We start from the raw sequence: 15,025 nt of genomic DNA, 5'->3' as shown, positions 1-15,025 counted from the left end.
AATACCAAAATGGTAGTCAGGAGGTGTAGATTCTAGTATATTTTGCAACTAATTTTTAGATCCAATAACTTTGCCTGCTCTACCACCACACAATGGTGTAAAATTAGGTGTTAAAGTAGCCATAATTCAGCTTAATTTTGAACATACACCAGGTACTTAAAAATACAAAGGTCCATTTTATATTATCTACAGAAATAATATGCTGGAAATGTAGGACCATCACACTGTCTTACTCAGAAGAGATTATAAAAACTATTAAGCACTGTCCTTTGTTATTGAGCAGCATACTTAATTAAAGCCTTCACAGAATTAAAAAAGCAAAGCACAATGAATACAAAAAGATACCTTGGCAGTACCTGGAAAACTCCAGGACTTACCCTTACCCCCTCCTCCGCCGCCTCCTCTGTGGTCCACCAGCTGCATCAGTTTGGGATTGATAGCCTGATTAGCTTCTTCCAGCACTTTGATCAACTCTCTGGCCTGCTTGAGGTTTCCCGGGGTGAAGAAGGTGTAGGCAGTGCCCTTGTTGGTGCTACGGGCTGTTCGGCCAATGCGGTGCACATAATCCTCGGAGCTGTTTGGATAGTCATAGTTGATCACAAACTTGACATCTTCCACATCTTCAAAGCCAACGGTGAGTCAGTGTGTAGGTGGACGTGGCAGGGAAAGAGAAGGTAAAGGACATGCCAACAACAGGTGGAAAGCACAATGCAGATGACAGCAAGAGGAGAGAAGATTAAGTTAGTAACCACTCTGAACAGGAACAAAAAAAGACTCATCCCAACAGAGTAAAAGAGGATTAATGATTCTTGGGACATGCACAAGAAGTGGCATCTTTATCAGCTGTAAAATCCTAAGGGAATCCCATCCAACCATCCAAACTCCTGCCTCTTCTGTCTGTATTTTAACCAATATACTGACAGAAGTCACACCAAATTCCAGCTCTATATTTTTCAAAACTGGAATGAAGAAAGTGGTACCACCATTAAGTTAAAAGGCCAAATCACTTCTACTCTGTTGGGAGAAGCCTGTCAAAATCTACAAGAAATATAACAAACTTACCTTTAAACCAGTCACAGAGCACAATGAAAAAACAAAACAAACAAAAAAACAAAACAAAACAAAAAAAAACTCCATATACTTTATTACATTTTAAGGAGACTTAATAAAAATATTTTAAAATCTTTTGCTCTTATATTTTAAAAAACCAACCAGAGCCCAAGTATACATCTAGTTTCCTTTGCAGAAACATCCAAATTATCTTTCCCTTTCAATTACAAGAGCACATTACACTAAAATTTCACTGTACTACCAAGCCCAGCTCTGCCAAATGAAGGTATTTTTGCTCAACTCAAGGTTATTTTAACTCAATACTTGCTTCAATTTATCAAAGATTGTCTATGTAACCTGGGAAATTAAATAGCCAGAGTGTGGGAAAAACCATGAAACCTTGAGACACAAGTTTAATGTTCTGTCCACTGCTGGGAATTGAGTTGAATAACCTCCTAATGCTTAAAGTATGTAAATGTTAGTGTAATGCTTTCAGCTAAATGTACCTTTTTTTTTTACCTACTTAAACAAAAACAAATTTAAGAATATAACAAAGAATCCTAATGTTTTGTGGAAAAAATCTGCATTTTACAAAGAATATTCAGAAAATATCCTAGATAAAACACAGATTTTTGTGATATAAATAATTAAAAAACATTCTCTGTTTGTTACCAGACCGATGCACACTCCCTCCTCCTTTGGGAAACCGCTGCAGCCGATCCCGTCTCTTTGCCTTTTATTTTTGGCGGCCTCCTTTCGAAAACTCCGCCTTCTGACACGGGACCACTGGAGCGCGGGGAGCATGCATCAAGGGTCCGTGGCAGTGAGAAGTCCCCACACACGCTCGCTCTGTGAACTGGCTTAGATGCTTCTCTGTAGCCCCATTTGGTTGCCAAGCGCCGGAGAACCTGGGTTCGGGTAAAAATTTCAGGTCCTCCAACGCCTCCCCCAAGGATAATTGGGGTGATTGTAGAAAAAAATAATTAATAAAAAAATGTAAGTTACATCCAAAGGGTCAGACTGCATCTATTGCCCAGACTGGATTAATTTCAGGGGAAGGGGTAAAGATTAAAAAAAAAAAAAAATCAGCTATTGTTAAAGGGCCTGCGAAGAAAGGGGCATTATGTCTGTTTCTTATTACAATAAAGGCTCCTCAGTCTTTACTGACCCCTAAAGTCCTGAAATCACACCAGAAAGACGAGAAGGCAGTCATCACAGGGGGCAGCGTGAGTCTCCGGCTAGGGTCGTTGATGCAATAAAGGAAAAACAAAAATTTACAGGGCCAGGACGGATGTGAGGTGGGGATGGGAAATTAGCTCCATGACCACATCTTCAGAGATAGGATAATGCTCCTTAGTCAATCCCATTGTGTCTGACCATGGGCAGCAGAGCAAGCTGAGCTACTGCACAGGATGTCCAGACGTGTGCTTTCCTAGCAGAAAGCACTGGGGACTGAAGTCAACGGTTCAGATACTAATACTTGGGAGTATTTCTGGAGGGGTTCAATAGGGGGCAGACATGGTGCAAGTTCTTCATACTAGAAAGGTGTCCTGTACGTGCACAGAGCTGGCTGAGGACACGTAAGAGCAAGCGCAGAATTTGATTTTCTCCAGTCAAGCCTGCCCTGATGTTATTTGTGCACGGCCACAATATTATCTTGCTGCCTTTAGAGAAGATGCTGTAGCAGGGTGAGAAATTGAAAAGTTAATGTTTGGCCAACTGCCTAGGGTAACAGCTTTTTGTTTGACAAGCCCTATAACATGGCCTGAATCTCCAATCACTAATTGGGTGGGACTGACTAGCCAATAGGCTCATCTAGAGCTGCTTCGGGCCAATGTAGATTTGCCTCAGCCATGTACTGAGTGATCTGCAGCTGATATCAAAGCTTCTGTTAAAAAACAAAACAAAATAAATTCAATACTTTTAGCTTAACAGCATGTAGTTTAAACAAAAAATGGAAAAATCAAAAATATCTAAGTGGGAAGGGAGTAATAAATAGTGATTTCCTGAGGATATTATAACATTATGGGAATCAAAGAACTTACCTGAAGGGAACATTTAAGAGGCCATCGCTGGACAGGAAGTGAAAAAAGGCCTGGTGACTCAGCTGAAAATTGCACCCCTGTCTATGAGGTAGAAGCCTTCACTTTCCAGGATCTTGTAGGACCTTGGTCAGCATTCTGCCATTTTGGTGGGTTTTCCCTCCTTTTGATTTTTACAAGGCAGCAAACAAAGGGGCCCAAAACAAGCACTGATGTTGAGTAACAAGAAACAGACTCGGGTATCTTCCCTCTCCCCGCACTGGGATGAGTGGGGGTGGGATGAAGAGTCTTAAGTTATTCTAATGGCAGCCAATTGATTTGGTTTAGAAATGCAGGGGGACAGGGAACCAGTATTTTTAAATGTCTAGGCAAGATGCACAAAGAAGCTACCAGCACATAGCAAGCCTGTTTAAAAACCACCATCCCTGAAAGCTTTCCTGGAACTGCTTTCAGGCCTCAGCCTCTTGTCCCAACAGGCCCAGTTCTAAGCGCACAGATCCAGACATGACCTGAGGGCAGAGGCAGTTTCAGTCATGGCTGCAGGTCACCACCTCTGAAGGAGGGAATGATGAGTGCAATGTAGTCTTCATTACTTTTGTATTCCAGTTAACTGAACAGCTGTTCTCTTTGCTAAATATTATGAGGGAATATGGTACTTCTCACCTTACTGGGCAAGAAATTAGGTACCAACCAATAATTTAAAAGTTATCTTTGTGACAGAAGTAATACCTTTTTTAATGTAAAAGTTTTGAGTTACCCCTGTTTAAGCTCAGAATAGGCTAAAATACAAAATATCTCTGTATATCTTAAATCATAACAAGTCACAAACTCCAGGGAAAAAAGCCTCAAATTAAGTTTTTAAATTGGAAGATGGCATGTCAATGATATAAGTATGGGTAGGAGGGGATGAATGAAATAGTTCCCATAATAATTTTACTTCAGTAAATAAAGTTGGGCAATGGAAATTTAATTGCAGAATGATATCATGTTTACAGACTTATTAAATCCCAAGAATATATTGTGTTAGCATCCATGGAATTGGACCTCTCTCTATATACAGCACAGACTGGTATAAGGAAAAGAGGAAATGGAAAACTAGTTTCTAACGGCTAGGTGCCATCGGGCTCCTTCCACCCAGACAACAGAAGCTGAGCTGTTTAACTGAACGTCTCCGCTCCCTCTAACTGTATGAACAGTCATGCCTAGGCCTTGCTGCAGACCAAAGCCTGTTTATCAGGAGCAGGAAGAGACTTGGAAAATAAAAACCAAAAACAAAAATGCCAAGGTTAAAAAAAACTGTGGGGGTAAAATAAAATAAAAAATTAGGCTTGTGTATTCCTTTCCTTTAAATATTTATCTAAATACACATATATACAACTCTAATTTGAAATGACAAATCTTTAAACCAAAAGATACATATACCATTGATAGAGACACCTATCTATACAAACCTAGCCCACGGGAGGCTACATCTGTGGCGATGAGGATGGGAGCCTTCCCAGAACGGAACTCTGCAAAACAAAAATGATACCGTGAAAACCAAGCTGCACACTCAAGACAATTTCAAGTGATGGTGTCAGACCATGCCTCGGTCTTTTACATTGAAGGGAAATAGTAATTCTTTTGAAAATCTTTATTACATTCCCTTTTAGCAGAGGAGCCAGAACAGTAATAGACTAAGTTACCTCTAATAAGGGCCACACACACGCCATTAGAAGCTTAGAGCTTTCAGGCCCACCCCCTCATGCTTGGAGAAGGGAAAAGGGGCTGGAGATTGAGTTAATGATCAATTATGACTACACAATAAAGTCTCTATACAAATCTCAAAAAAATACGAGGTTTGGAAAGCTTCTGGGCTGGTGAGCATATCTATAAAGACAAGAACTTATTACATAAAGGAAGGATGGCATAGGTTGTACAAAAGTGCGAAGAGCCAGCATTACTGACCTTAAAGGACAGCAAAGATATGCCAAAAATGCCCCCAAATTCCACTAACTAGAGCAATGCCAGGCAAACTCCAGCCTGCAGGTCAAATGGCACAATGCCTATTTTTGCAAATAAAGACTTGTTGGAACACAGCAAGGCTGTTTCTTACATATTGTGTCTGACCATTTTTGTGCTACAAGAGCAAACTAACAGGCGTGACACAAACCGTCCTACAGCCTGCAGAGCCTAAAATACTTACTGTCTGGTCCTTTTACAGAAAGTGTGTCAGTCCCTGAAATAGACTATGAACGATGCTGTTTTGAACTCACCATTAAGTACCCAATCTCTTTCTGGTTGACTCTTGTCTCCATGGATACACATAGCTGGCCAACTGTCAGAAGAAAAGTGACCAATATTTTAGAAATCTTTTTTTAAAATGGAGGAAAACTAAGCTTTAAAAAAAAGAAGTGCAACCATATGGAATTATGAAGGTTTATTATAGACTACATAAGAAGAAGACTATGTCCATTTAAAGAGCAAAGGCATTATTAGGCATTATTAAACTATTATACAACATTCACAACACCAATCGAGAAATTCCTACTGAACTATAAAACCCAAAACTAATCAATTACTTCGGTTCTGCACTCACCCATCTCTGCGCATCCTTCGAGTGAGGTCATCACAGCGTCTCTTTGTCTCTACAAATATTATTGTCTTATTTTCCTTTTCAGCCATTATTTCCTCCATGAGTTGGATCAACCTGAAAACAAGACCAGCAACAGTGCAGCCATTCAGAGACCTCCCTACACATTACGCAGAAGCTATGTCTGCAACATCAACCCCCCACAGCACTTTCTCTTCACATTACTTTCTATACAGCTGATAATTATCAGAGCTGGGATTTAAGTCCAAGGATCCAGAATTCTTTGCCTTTAACCACAACAAATGACATGAAGGATAGATTGTTGGAAAGTTAGCAGTGTTTTAAGTGTTTTCAGACCTCAAAAAAAAAAAAAAGTTTCTCCAATGCTTTAATTTTGGAGGATTATTAAGGAAAGGTTGATCAGAATATGGAAACAGTGCAATCACTCATACTTGTGGTCTTTTTCACTTTCCATGCAGACATCCACGATCTGGAGGATGTTGTGGTTGGCACTCAGCTCCAGGTTGCCCACGTTGATCTGGGTGTAATCACGAAGGAAGTCCTCCGCAAGCTGTCGCACTTCCTTTGGCCAGGTTGCACTCCACATCAATGTCTGCCTATCAGGCTGTAAAGAAAGGAAAGGCTTTCTTTTAGGCTAAAGAACTGCGACAGGCAAAGGGTATAAATAGAGCGTATTACCAGCTTTACACACCCTGATTTGGTCAACAATTTTACGGATCTGGGGTTCAAAACCCATATCAAGCATTCTGTCAGCCTCATCCAGTACAAGGTAAGTACATCGGCGAAGATTTGTCTTTCCTGACTCCAGGAAATCTATCAGGCGCCCAGGAGTAGCTATACAGATCTCAACACCTGTAAAACAAAACCGAAGATCTGGCAACTAAGAATCTTTTTTTTTTTTTTAAAGCCTCACCCAAGGGTATGTTTATGTATGTTTTTTAAATTGATTTTTAGAGAGAGGGGGTAGGGAAGAGAGAAAAACATCAATGTGAGAAACAGCGATCGGTTGCCTCCAATTCGCGCCCCGACTGGGGATCGAACCTGCAACCTTTTGGAGTACGGAACAATGCTCCAACCAGCGGAGCCACCTGGCCAGGGCAATTAAGAATCTTTACACACTGTCCAAGCCTTGGCAAACTAATAAGCACCGTCTCTGGTGGTGGTACTCCATGCTGCAGAGAACTAGCTAGCTACATTTTAACTTACTACCTGGAAAAGCACGTTGTAAGAATTTAGGCATAATCATCAAATCTTCACAAAGTATACGTAAGTCTCTAGCCATGTTGAACTTTCCCAAAGTAGTATTTTAACCATACCTAAAAATTTTAACCTACTGAAATTTTTTCACAACCCTCTATTTTAGTCTTAAATTTCATTAACAGAAATTGACAAAATGAGAAATTAATAATTCATATATGCTAATTTTAAAAAATTACCTCGTTCCAAGTCTCGAATCTGGGGACCTTTAGGAGCACCTCCATAAATGCAAGTACTCTTCAATTTTGAACATTTGCCATAGTCATCAGCCACCTGCTGTACCTGCTGGGCAAGCTCTCTTGTAGGAGCCAGAACTAGACACTGAAACAAACAAACAAAATACTTGAAACACATATCCCAAGTTTTTTTTAAAAAGTACAAAAGGCTATCTAATTCTTTTTCTACTAATTTGGTACTTCAAAGTATGTAATGGGGTGGGAGGATGATGGTTTACTTTTGACATATGGTTCATTACTGTTTATATATGCTATTTAAGTGGATTTACAGATTATATTACCTAGTTTTAACTAAAGAACTTCCACAAAATGAACAAATGGCTCTAAAAAGATACCTTTGATTAAGTATTAGCGAAAAATAGATGAGCCCTGGCCGGCACGGCTCAGTGATGAGAGCATCAGCCTGCGCACCAAAGGGTAAAGGGTCGTGGGTTTGATCCCCAGCACGATCAGGGCACCTGTGGGAGGCAACCAATCAACGTGTCTCTCCACATCAATGTGTTTCTCCCATCCCACCCCCCTGCCACGTCCAACTCTCTAAAATAGCAATGGAAAAAATATCCTCGGGTTAGGATTGTAAGAAAATAGAGCTGACCCTTTTCTGACTTCTAGTTTAAGCTCTCAGCCAGGCACCTTAGGCAAAAACAATGACTTATACACAATCTGATAAGTAGTTGGCCAAAATGATACAAAATTAAGACACTCTGAAACAGGTATCATATACACTGTTAACTATGACTCTTGCTCTTTACTGATCCATCAGATACTAGCTAATGATAATAAAGCTAACGCAGCCACATGGAATACATTACATATTACATAATGCAAAGTAATGTTATTTCTTTTTGTGGATATTAAGACATACTGCAATAACGTACATATTAATATAGCAAGTACGAGCTCAATTAAAAAAAAAGCACAGCCCTGGACACTGTGGATCAGTTGGTTGGGCGTCACCAAAAGGTCCCAGTCCAGACACATGCCTGGGTTTTGGCCTCAATTCCCAGTAGGGGTGTACAGGAGGCAGCCTATCTATGGTTCTCTCCCTTTCCCTTTCTCTCTCTCAAAATCGATAAAAACATTTTAAAAAACAAAACAAAAACAACAGATACAAATGTATTCAAAATGTTTAAAGACCACTACTTGAACTTATAGGAAACAGCTGGAGTGAAAAGAATCAAAACAGAAAACTACGCTGCCCTATAAACATTAACAAAAGTGTTACTTAGCCACAAAGAATATACATCCCAAACCTGACTTAAATCCAGAGCAGGGACCTCATTTCACTCCTCTTTTGTATCCCCCAGAGAATCACTGAGCAATTAAGAACTGCACTTGAACTAATGCCTATATATGAAGGTAGTATGCACAGTGCTTAGGAGTAATATTGATTCAAATTCAAGCTTAATTATTTATAGCTGTATGACCTTGGACAGGTCATTTAATTGCACTCTCTAAAATTTATCAGTAAGATGGGGATAATATCACTTCCAGATATGGAGGGTAGAGATGAGAATGAAATCTGAAAAAGTATGCAAAGCACAGTGCCTAAACACAATAATCATTAAATTAGTTATTCTTAGAATTATAAGCAAACTGAAACACACTTACGATTGGACCATCTCCCCTTTCCAAGTATGGCTGATGGTTAATATGAACAATTGCAGGCAGCAAATACTGAGGGGGAAAAAGAAGAACAGTCTTGTAAGAAAACTGAGTCATTATCTTAACAGTTCTAAATTATCACAGTAATTGACAATGTCCAACTGGGAAAATGAAAACAGTACAACTGTTGACCAATATGTGCAATGCAAATTTAAACACAAAATGCTTCCATCTAGCTCATATAGCTAATAAAGCTAAAATATTACTACCTACACAATATAAATTAAAATTTTATAAAGAACTGAGAAATATATATATTTAGAATAGCAAAATAAGTCACCACAATGTTGAAAATCTTCCCATGCCGGTACGTACCGCTAATGTCTTCCCAGAGCCAGTCTGAGCAATGCCCACCATATCCCGGCCACTAAGAGCCAATGGAAATCCCTGGCACTGAATCGGAGTTGGTTCTGTGAAATGCTGATCCATCAATACATCCATTACATACTCTGTAAGAGGATAAATATTAATGCTTTTAGTAAAACTAAACACACAGCCATAAGAATTCTTTTTAAAAAATATTTTATTGATTTCAGAGAGGAAGGGAAAGGGAGAGAGAGAGAAACATCAATGATGAGAGGGAATCATTGACTGACTGCCTCCTGCACACCCTCTACTGGGGGATCAAGCCAGCAACCCGGGCATGTGCCCTTGACTAGAATTGCACCCGGGACCCTTCAGGCCTCTATCCACTGAGCCAAACCAGCTAAGGCCAAAAAAATTCTAAAGCACTGTTTTTGGCAAATTTACCCAGCTTTACCTCTCTCCATGAGAGGTGTTTTTTTCTTTAGTTACTAAATCCCTGATTTGCTAACTACTACCTTTCAGAGAGCTGCTGCCAGAGCCATTTACCTTTCCCTTCAAAAACTTGAAAACCACTGCCCTCAAGTATCTTAACAAGGCACTGGCACATGGCAATCACTTATTGTTCCCCAAATTCAAATTATATCCAGCTGGAAAGCAATTCCATTCTGCTGGTTTTTTAACAGGTAGAGGCAAACCCCCTAGGGCAGCGATTTTCAACCAGTGTTCCGCAAGCATTTTTAAAACCTGCAATACCTGACTATCCAGTCAGGGAGACGGACCTCTTTTCCTTAGATAGTCAAATAGAAAAATGACAACAGCCAGCCAGTGTGAATGAGTCAAAATCACACCTTTTCTGTCAGCTTGGCAGAAAATGTATGTATTTTTGGTGGCCACAGAATTTTAATAATTAGTGTATGTGTGCCAACGCTGAAAATCACTGCCCTGGGGGAAGAGGAAACTCTAGTTCTAAATCAGAAAATAGATGAGCATTAAAAAAAAACATTTTTTAATTGATTTCAGAGAAGGAAGAGGGAGATAGAAACGTTAACGATGAGAATCATTGATCGGCTGCCTTCTGCACGCCCTACACTAGTTCATAGGTTGACGCTCAACCACTGAGCCATGCCGCCAGGCCATAATTACTTTGGTGAAAAGTATTCTACTTGGGTTTTCAACAAAGCGACGAGTATGGTTCAAAACCTTTAAACAATCTATTACCCATGTTTACCATTCAACCCAAATTAACAATGAAGATCCTGGTGAGAATACTTACGTGGGAAGTTAGCATGATGGAAGGCAAAAACAGGTTTAGGACAAACATCTCCTCCTCTCACTGTAATCTCCTTCTTACGGCGTAGTTCATCAACCTCATACTATGGAAGACCATGAAGGAAGACAAATTAATAAACAAGTTATTTTAAACATGCAAAAAACCTTATATAGCAATCTAGTTGAACAATTATCATCCCATTTGAAATCAAAATGAAAAACGATTGAGGAGTCACCCAACTTTGTCAGTCAATAAAGCAGGTGATAAGAGTTCCATTTTCCACACGAGAAAACAGATACTCAGAAATGTTAAGTAGCTTGCCCAAAATCAGAACTAGGAAGAGGGAGAAAATATAATCCTATCCTATATAATAAAAGCCTAATATGCTAAGGGTCCGACCCGTCGCTGACCACCAGGGGGCAGGCACTCCAACTAGTAGGTTATCTTGCTGCTGGGGTCCAGCCTATTGGGACTGGGCGACACAGGCCAGACATACCCTGGAGCCCTCCCACGGTCCCTCCCCAGCCTTGATTGTGCACCAGTGGGGTCCCTCAGCCTGGCCTCGCCTGAACCCTCTAGCAATCTGGGACCCTTCGGGGGATGTTGAAAAGCTAGTTTCGGCCCGATCCCCGCAGGCCAGGCCGAGGGACCCCACCGGTGCATGAATCTGTGCACTGGGCCTCTAGTAATGAGCTTAAAAACCAGGAGTACGCAATGCTAATATTTTAAATTTATTTAACTTACTTCATAGATGAAAAAACATGACCTCATATACAGATAAAGCCATGTATGACAAATTGGTTGAAAGCATAACCAACAAATGAGAACCAAGCAATCAATACAAAAGTACATATTTAAACTAGTTTCTCTTATGAGTACTAGCAGTTTTACTAAGAACCTAAGGAAGTACCACTGCACTAGAATAAAACATATAACAGCAATAGCAATGTATGTATAAATTCTGGCTACTATGTCTACTTAGTTCATTATTGTGTATAAAAAAGGTAAATAAATAAATATACCCCACCCCCACCAGAACTCACTGGAGTCAGCCTTGCCACTTCTGGATGTTCCACATAAAAGTTCTTCTCAAACTTGGGGAGCTCACTCAAATCCCACTTTTTTTTACGTAAACGCTCCCCAGGATTACCAAATTTCTTTGGGGGAAGGCCGCCACCACCTCTTGCTCCAAATCTGGAAATAGCAAAAATTTTAGCTGTTAGTATTTCAAAAGAAATATACCTTAGGTACCATAAAACATGCAAAAGATAGGGTACAGTTATAATAGGTGAAAAATTAAAAATTATTAATATATCACGAGGATTTCAACCAGATTCTGAAATTCAAAAGAGTCTGAATTTTAACTCTGCCAATTACAAGGTGATTTTGAGCAAATTATTTAACTTCTCTGTCCCTCGGTTTCTTATGCAAAGTAGAAATACCACTTATTTCAGAAGTTGCTGTAAAGACTAAATGAGCAGGTATGAAGTGCTTAAAACAGTATCTGGTACAGTAAGCACTCGGTACAAGTTAGCATTCAATCAATACTTCCTGGGTATCCCTATATCACAGGTACTGTTTGAAGAGGTCAATATACTAAAGTGAGTAAAACAAGTCTCTACTCTTTTGTAATTAATATTCAGACAAGTAGGTAAGGGAAAACATTAGTTTAAGCTTAAGTTAAGGGTAAGACTGCAACAGGTTGTACTGACTATTTTAAAAGGTCTTAATTTCCTGGATTTCAAGCAATTCTTGAAACTCTGGCTTAAAGACCTAGCTAGACTTGTCTCTAACTACAAATAGATATAAAGATTGTTGGCAGGAAATTTTCTTGGGGCCACTGAATACCTACATTCAATAGGCAGAACTCAGTCAATTGCATTTATACTACTGCTCAGCTGGCAAGAGAAACCAGGAACCAAAACAGGAAAAGCATAAAGCATACAGATACATGTATCAAAGGTAAAACATCTGTGACATTTTCAATATGCTCGCAGGTCCAAAAACCATCTGGACCAGCTCCCCCCTCCCCCCACACACATTTGTAAATGAACCAACACAATTTTAGTAACAGAAAAGCCAAGTCTCTAAACAGTCTTGTAAAGAAAGTAAAAATAAGCAAAGACCAACTTTTAGAGATTGTCAGTATAGTTTATGTAAATTTATGTGGTTCCTAGAAGGTGCCATTTCAATGCTGCTGCATTCCAATGTGACCAAGACCTTAAATAAGGAATTAGAACAACTTTCCAACAGTAAGGTTCCTGTTAAGGTTTATAAAAAAGAACCCCTTATTTTATTAAATAAAAATGCTTTTTCCTTTCTCCTTAATGCCTTGGCTAATTATCCAAGACATACCATCCTACACTAATGATATAATTTGAAACATGGGGTTCTTTATAAATATGCTGTCTTCTACTTTTATAATTAATGCTGATTTCAATATATATTCAAGAGAGCCATTTACCTTTGCAGAATTTCATAGCAAATTCATACCATCCTTTAAAGATGCATGTGTCCTAATTACCCTGGCATACTGTGCTGCTCATTAAATGCTTTATTGAGCATTAACAGTTTAATCTGACTCTACATACCAACATGCAAAACCATGCTAGTTAAAATGAACAATGCACACTTTGGACTGTACAAGTACACTGACCTCACTCATTCCCCGTTGAAAATAATAACCCATTTCAGCTCTGTAACACAGTTAAGGACAAAACAATAGCAATTCAAAACATGAAAAAAAAAATTCATAGTGGGCAACCCACTTGGGTCCCCTCCCTGCTAGAGGGAGTCTGTCTCTCAATAAACTTTGCTTTCGCTTAAACATTTTTTTCATAGTAAATGTAGTTAGGACACATATTTTGAGTGTCACTTTGCTTGAAATGAATAATTTTTAAAGCATTTAAAAAAATGCCATCTGATACTAAAGAGTCAATATGGGATAAACTAAATATGAATCAGTAATTCACTTTTCAAATTTTATTACTAAAGCAATATATGATGCAATGAAATATTAAGTCAAACAGGCAATAGGACATTTACCTGTACGTTGGTAGCCTCTGTATGCCTATTTCAAATTTACAACACCCATCATAACTACCTCGAATGTTAAACATTCCCTTGCTTTTAGTCTTGCCATGTTTGTAGGTATCCTTCTATGCATTATCCTACCACATCTTGCTTTTCTCTCTTGTATTCTACTGTGTGAGTACCCACAACTTATCCAGTCGTTTATTTCCAATATTGTCACGAATGATGCTGGTACAAACTTGTCTGTACATGAATGCTGGACAGATGTGCAAGGATTCCTAGGCCTTAGAGCTTAGGGTAGAAAGCTTGAGAGGAATTACCGGACCATTTAACTTTAGCGGGTAATCTTTTTCCTAAGGTTGTAAACTTAGGAAATTCACTTCTAAACTTAGTTATACTAGGAAACACTTAACAAACGGCTCACTTCTAGTCCTCCCAACTTCTAAGGTAAAATATTTTCCTTCCGAACAAGGCATCCATCAAAATAACCCTTTTTTTATTTTGTAAATTAAGTGATCACTGAGGTGCTTGTGACTGGTAGACCTGGTACTCGTATATCTGAACCCAAAGGACAAGTCTGGAGACAATGGCCCGAACACCTACTGCCGAGAGGCAATTACGAGCAGGACTCTCAACCCCAGAGGACAATGCACAGTGAAGGCGACTTTTATGACAAAAAAAGAACCGGCACAAAGCAGCAAGGACCTCTCTCTTACGCAACTTTTCCGTTTCGTCGACGTTAAGATTTGCATTTCAGAGCCCGGGAGGACTTCAGTTTCAAACCTGCTAACTTCCCACCCTGTGGTCGTGGCGTTACAGCGAAAACTTTCCGGCCAGGCCGAGACATGAAGGCTCCGGCCCGAAACAGGGAAGGGGGGAAAAAAAACAACTACAAAGGCCAAACAAAAAACCCCTCCCTGCGCAAACACGCCCCTGAGATGGCAATGCCATGGCTTTCTATCCCGGTGCACGTCCTTGCAATTCCCTAAGAACGACTAATGGCGACTTTAAAGCGAGAAGACGGCCTCTGGGCTCAGGCCAGGCTTCCAGTTCCGCTGACAGCGTCTCCGGCGACAAACAGCCCGAGAGGAGCCCTTCCGCGCTGATTTCCCGGGCGGAACCGGGCGACCCCGCTCTACTCTCCACAACATCCGCGCTGCAGACGGAGGAGGCCCCGAGGGATCAAGTGACCTGCCCAGGGGGACAGGCTCCAAGCGGGGAAGCCCGGCGAGGCCCAGGCCGCCCCTTCGCCCCCGACGGCCGCCACCCCTTCGCCGGGTCATCAGTGACCCCGAGGCCCAGGCCCTCTCACAGGCCCGGGCACTAGGTCGCTCTTCTGCCCCGAGTGCCTCGCTGGCTTCCCGGAGTCGGGAGCGTCGCTCCAGGGCCGCGGGGCCCGACAGGAAGCACCCACTCCACCCCCCGCTCCACAGGCCTTTCCTCCTCGCCTCCCCCCTTACCCTCCACGGTCACGATCCCGGTCCCGGTCCCCAAAGCCGCCTCCGCGCATGGTCCCAAATGGGTAGAGGTCTGGGAGCGGGGCACGAATGGCCGCGCTCGGGAGGGCCTGCGG

General features: G+C 40.8%; 1 protein-coding gene across 2 annotated transcripts in view; it reads right to left on the bottom strand.

Moving 5' to 3' along the window:
- Positions 1 to 15,019, bottom strand: part of DDX17 (DEAD (Asp-Glu-Ala-Asp) box helicase 17) — a 17,049-nt gene extending 2,030 nt beyond the window's left edge. The window contains exons 1-12 of one of the 2 annotated variants that reach the window (XM_005883197.2): positions 14,913 to 15,019; positions 11,463 to 11,613; positions 10,423 to 10,522; positions 9,159 to 9,292; positions 8,790 to 8,855; positions 7,122 to 7,263; positions 6,377 to 6,537; positions 6,117 to 6,289; positions 5,671 to 5,781; positions 5,348 to 5,409; positions 4,544 to 4,603; positions 378 to 620 (exon numbers count right to left, since the gene is read on the bottom strand). In XM_005883197.2, coding sequence (XP_005883259.1) covers positions 378 to 620; positions 4,544 to 4,603; positions 5,348 to 5,409; positions 5,671 to 5,781; positions 6,117 to 6,289; positions 6,377 to 6,537; positions 7,122 to 7,263; positions 8,790 to 8,855; positions 9,159 to 9,292; positions 10,423 to 10,522; positions 11,463 to 11,613; positions 14,913 to 14,962 — 1,453 coding nt within the window. In that variant the 5' untranslated portion in view covers positions 14,963 to 15,019. The remainder of the gene's footprint in view (positions 1 to 377; positions 621 to 4,543; positions 4,604 to 5,347; positions 5,410 to 5,670; positions 5,782 to 6,116; positions 6,290 to 6,376; positions 6,538 to 7,121; positions 7,264 to 8,789; positions 8,856 to 9,158; positions 9,293 to 10,422; positions 10,523 to 11,462; positions 11,614 to 14,912) is intronic. The other variant, XM_005883198.2, reaches the window with a different exon arrangement.
- Between the last annotated feature and the right edge of the window lie 6 nt (positions 15,020 to 15,025).

This window comes from Myotis brandtii, unplaced genomic scaffold (genome assembly GCF_000412655.1).
Source record: "Myotis brandtii unplaced genomic scaffold, ASM41265v1 scaffold78, whole genome shotgun sequence".
In the NCBI taxonomy this organism is placed as follows: Eukaryota; Metazoa; Chordata; class Mammalia; order Chiroptera; family Vespertilionidae; genus Myotis; species Myotis brandtii.
This window is presented reverse-complemented; position numbering and strand designations above follow the sequence as displayed.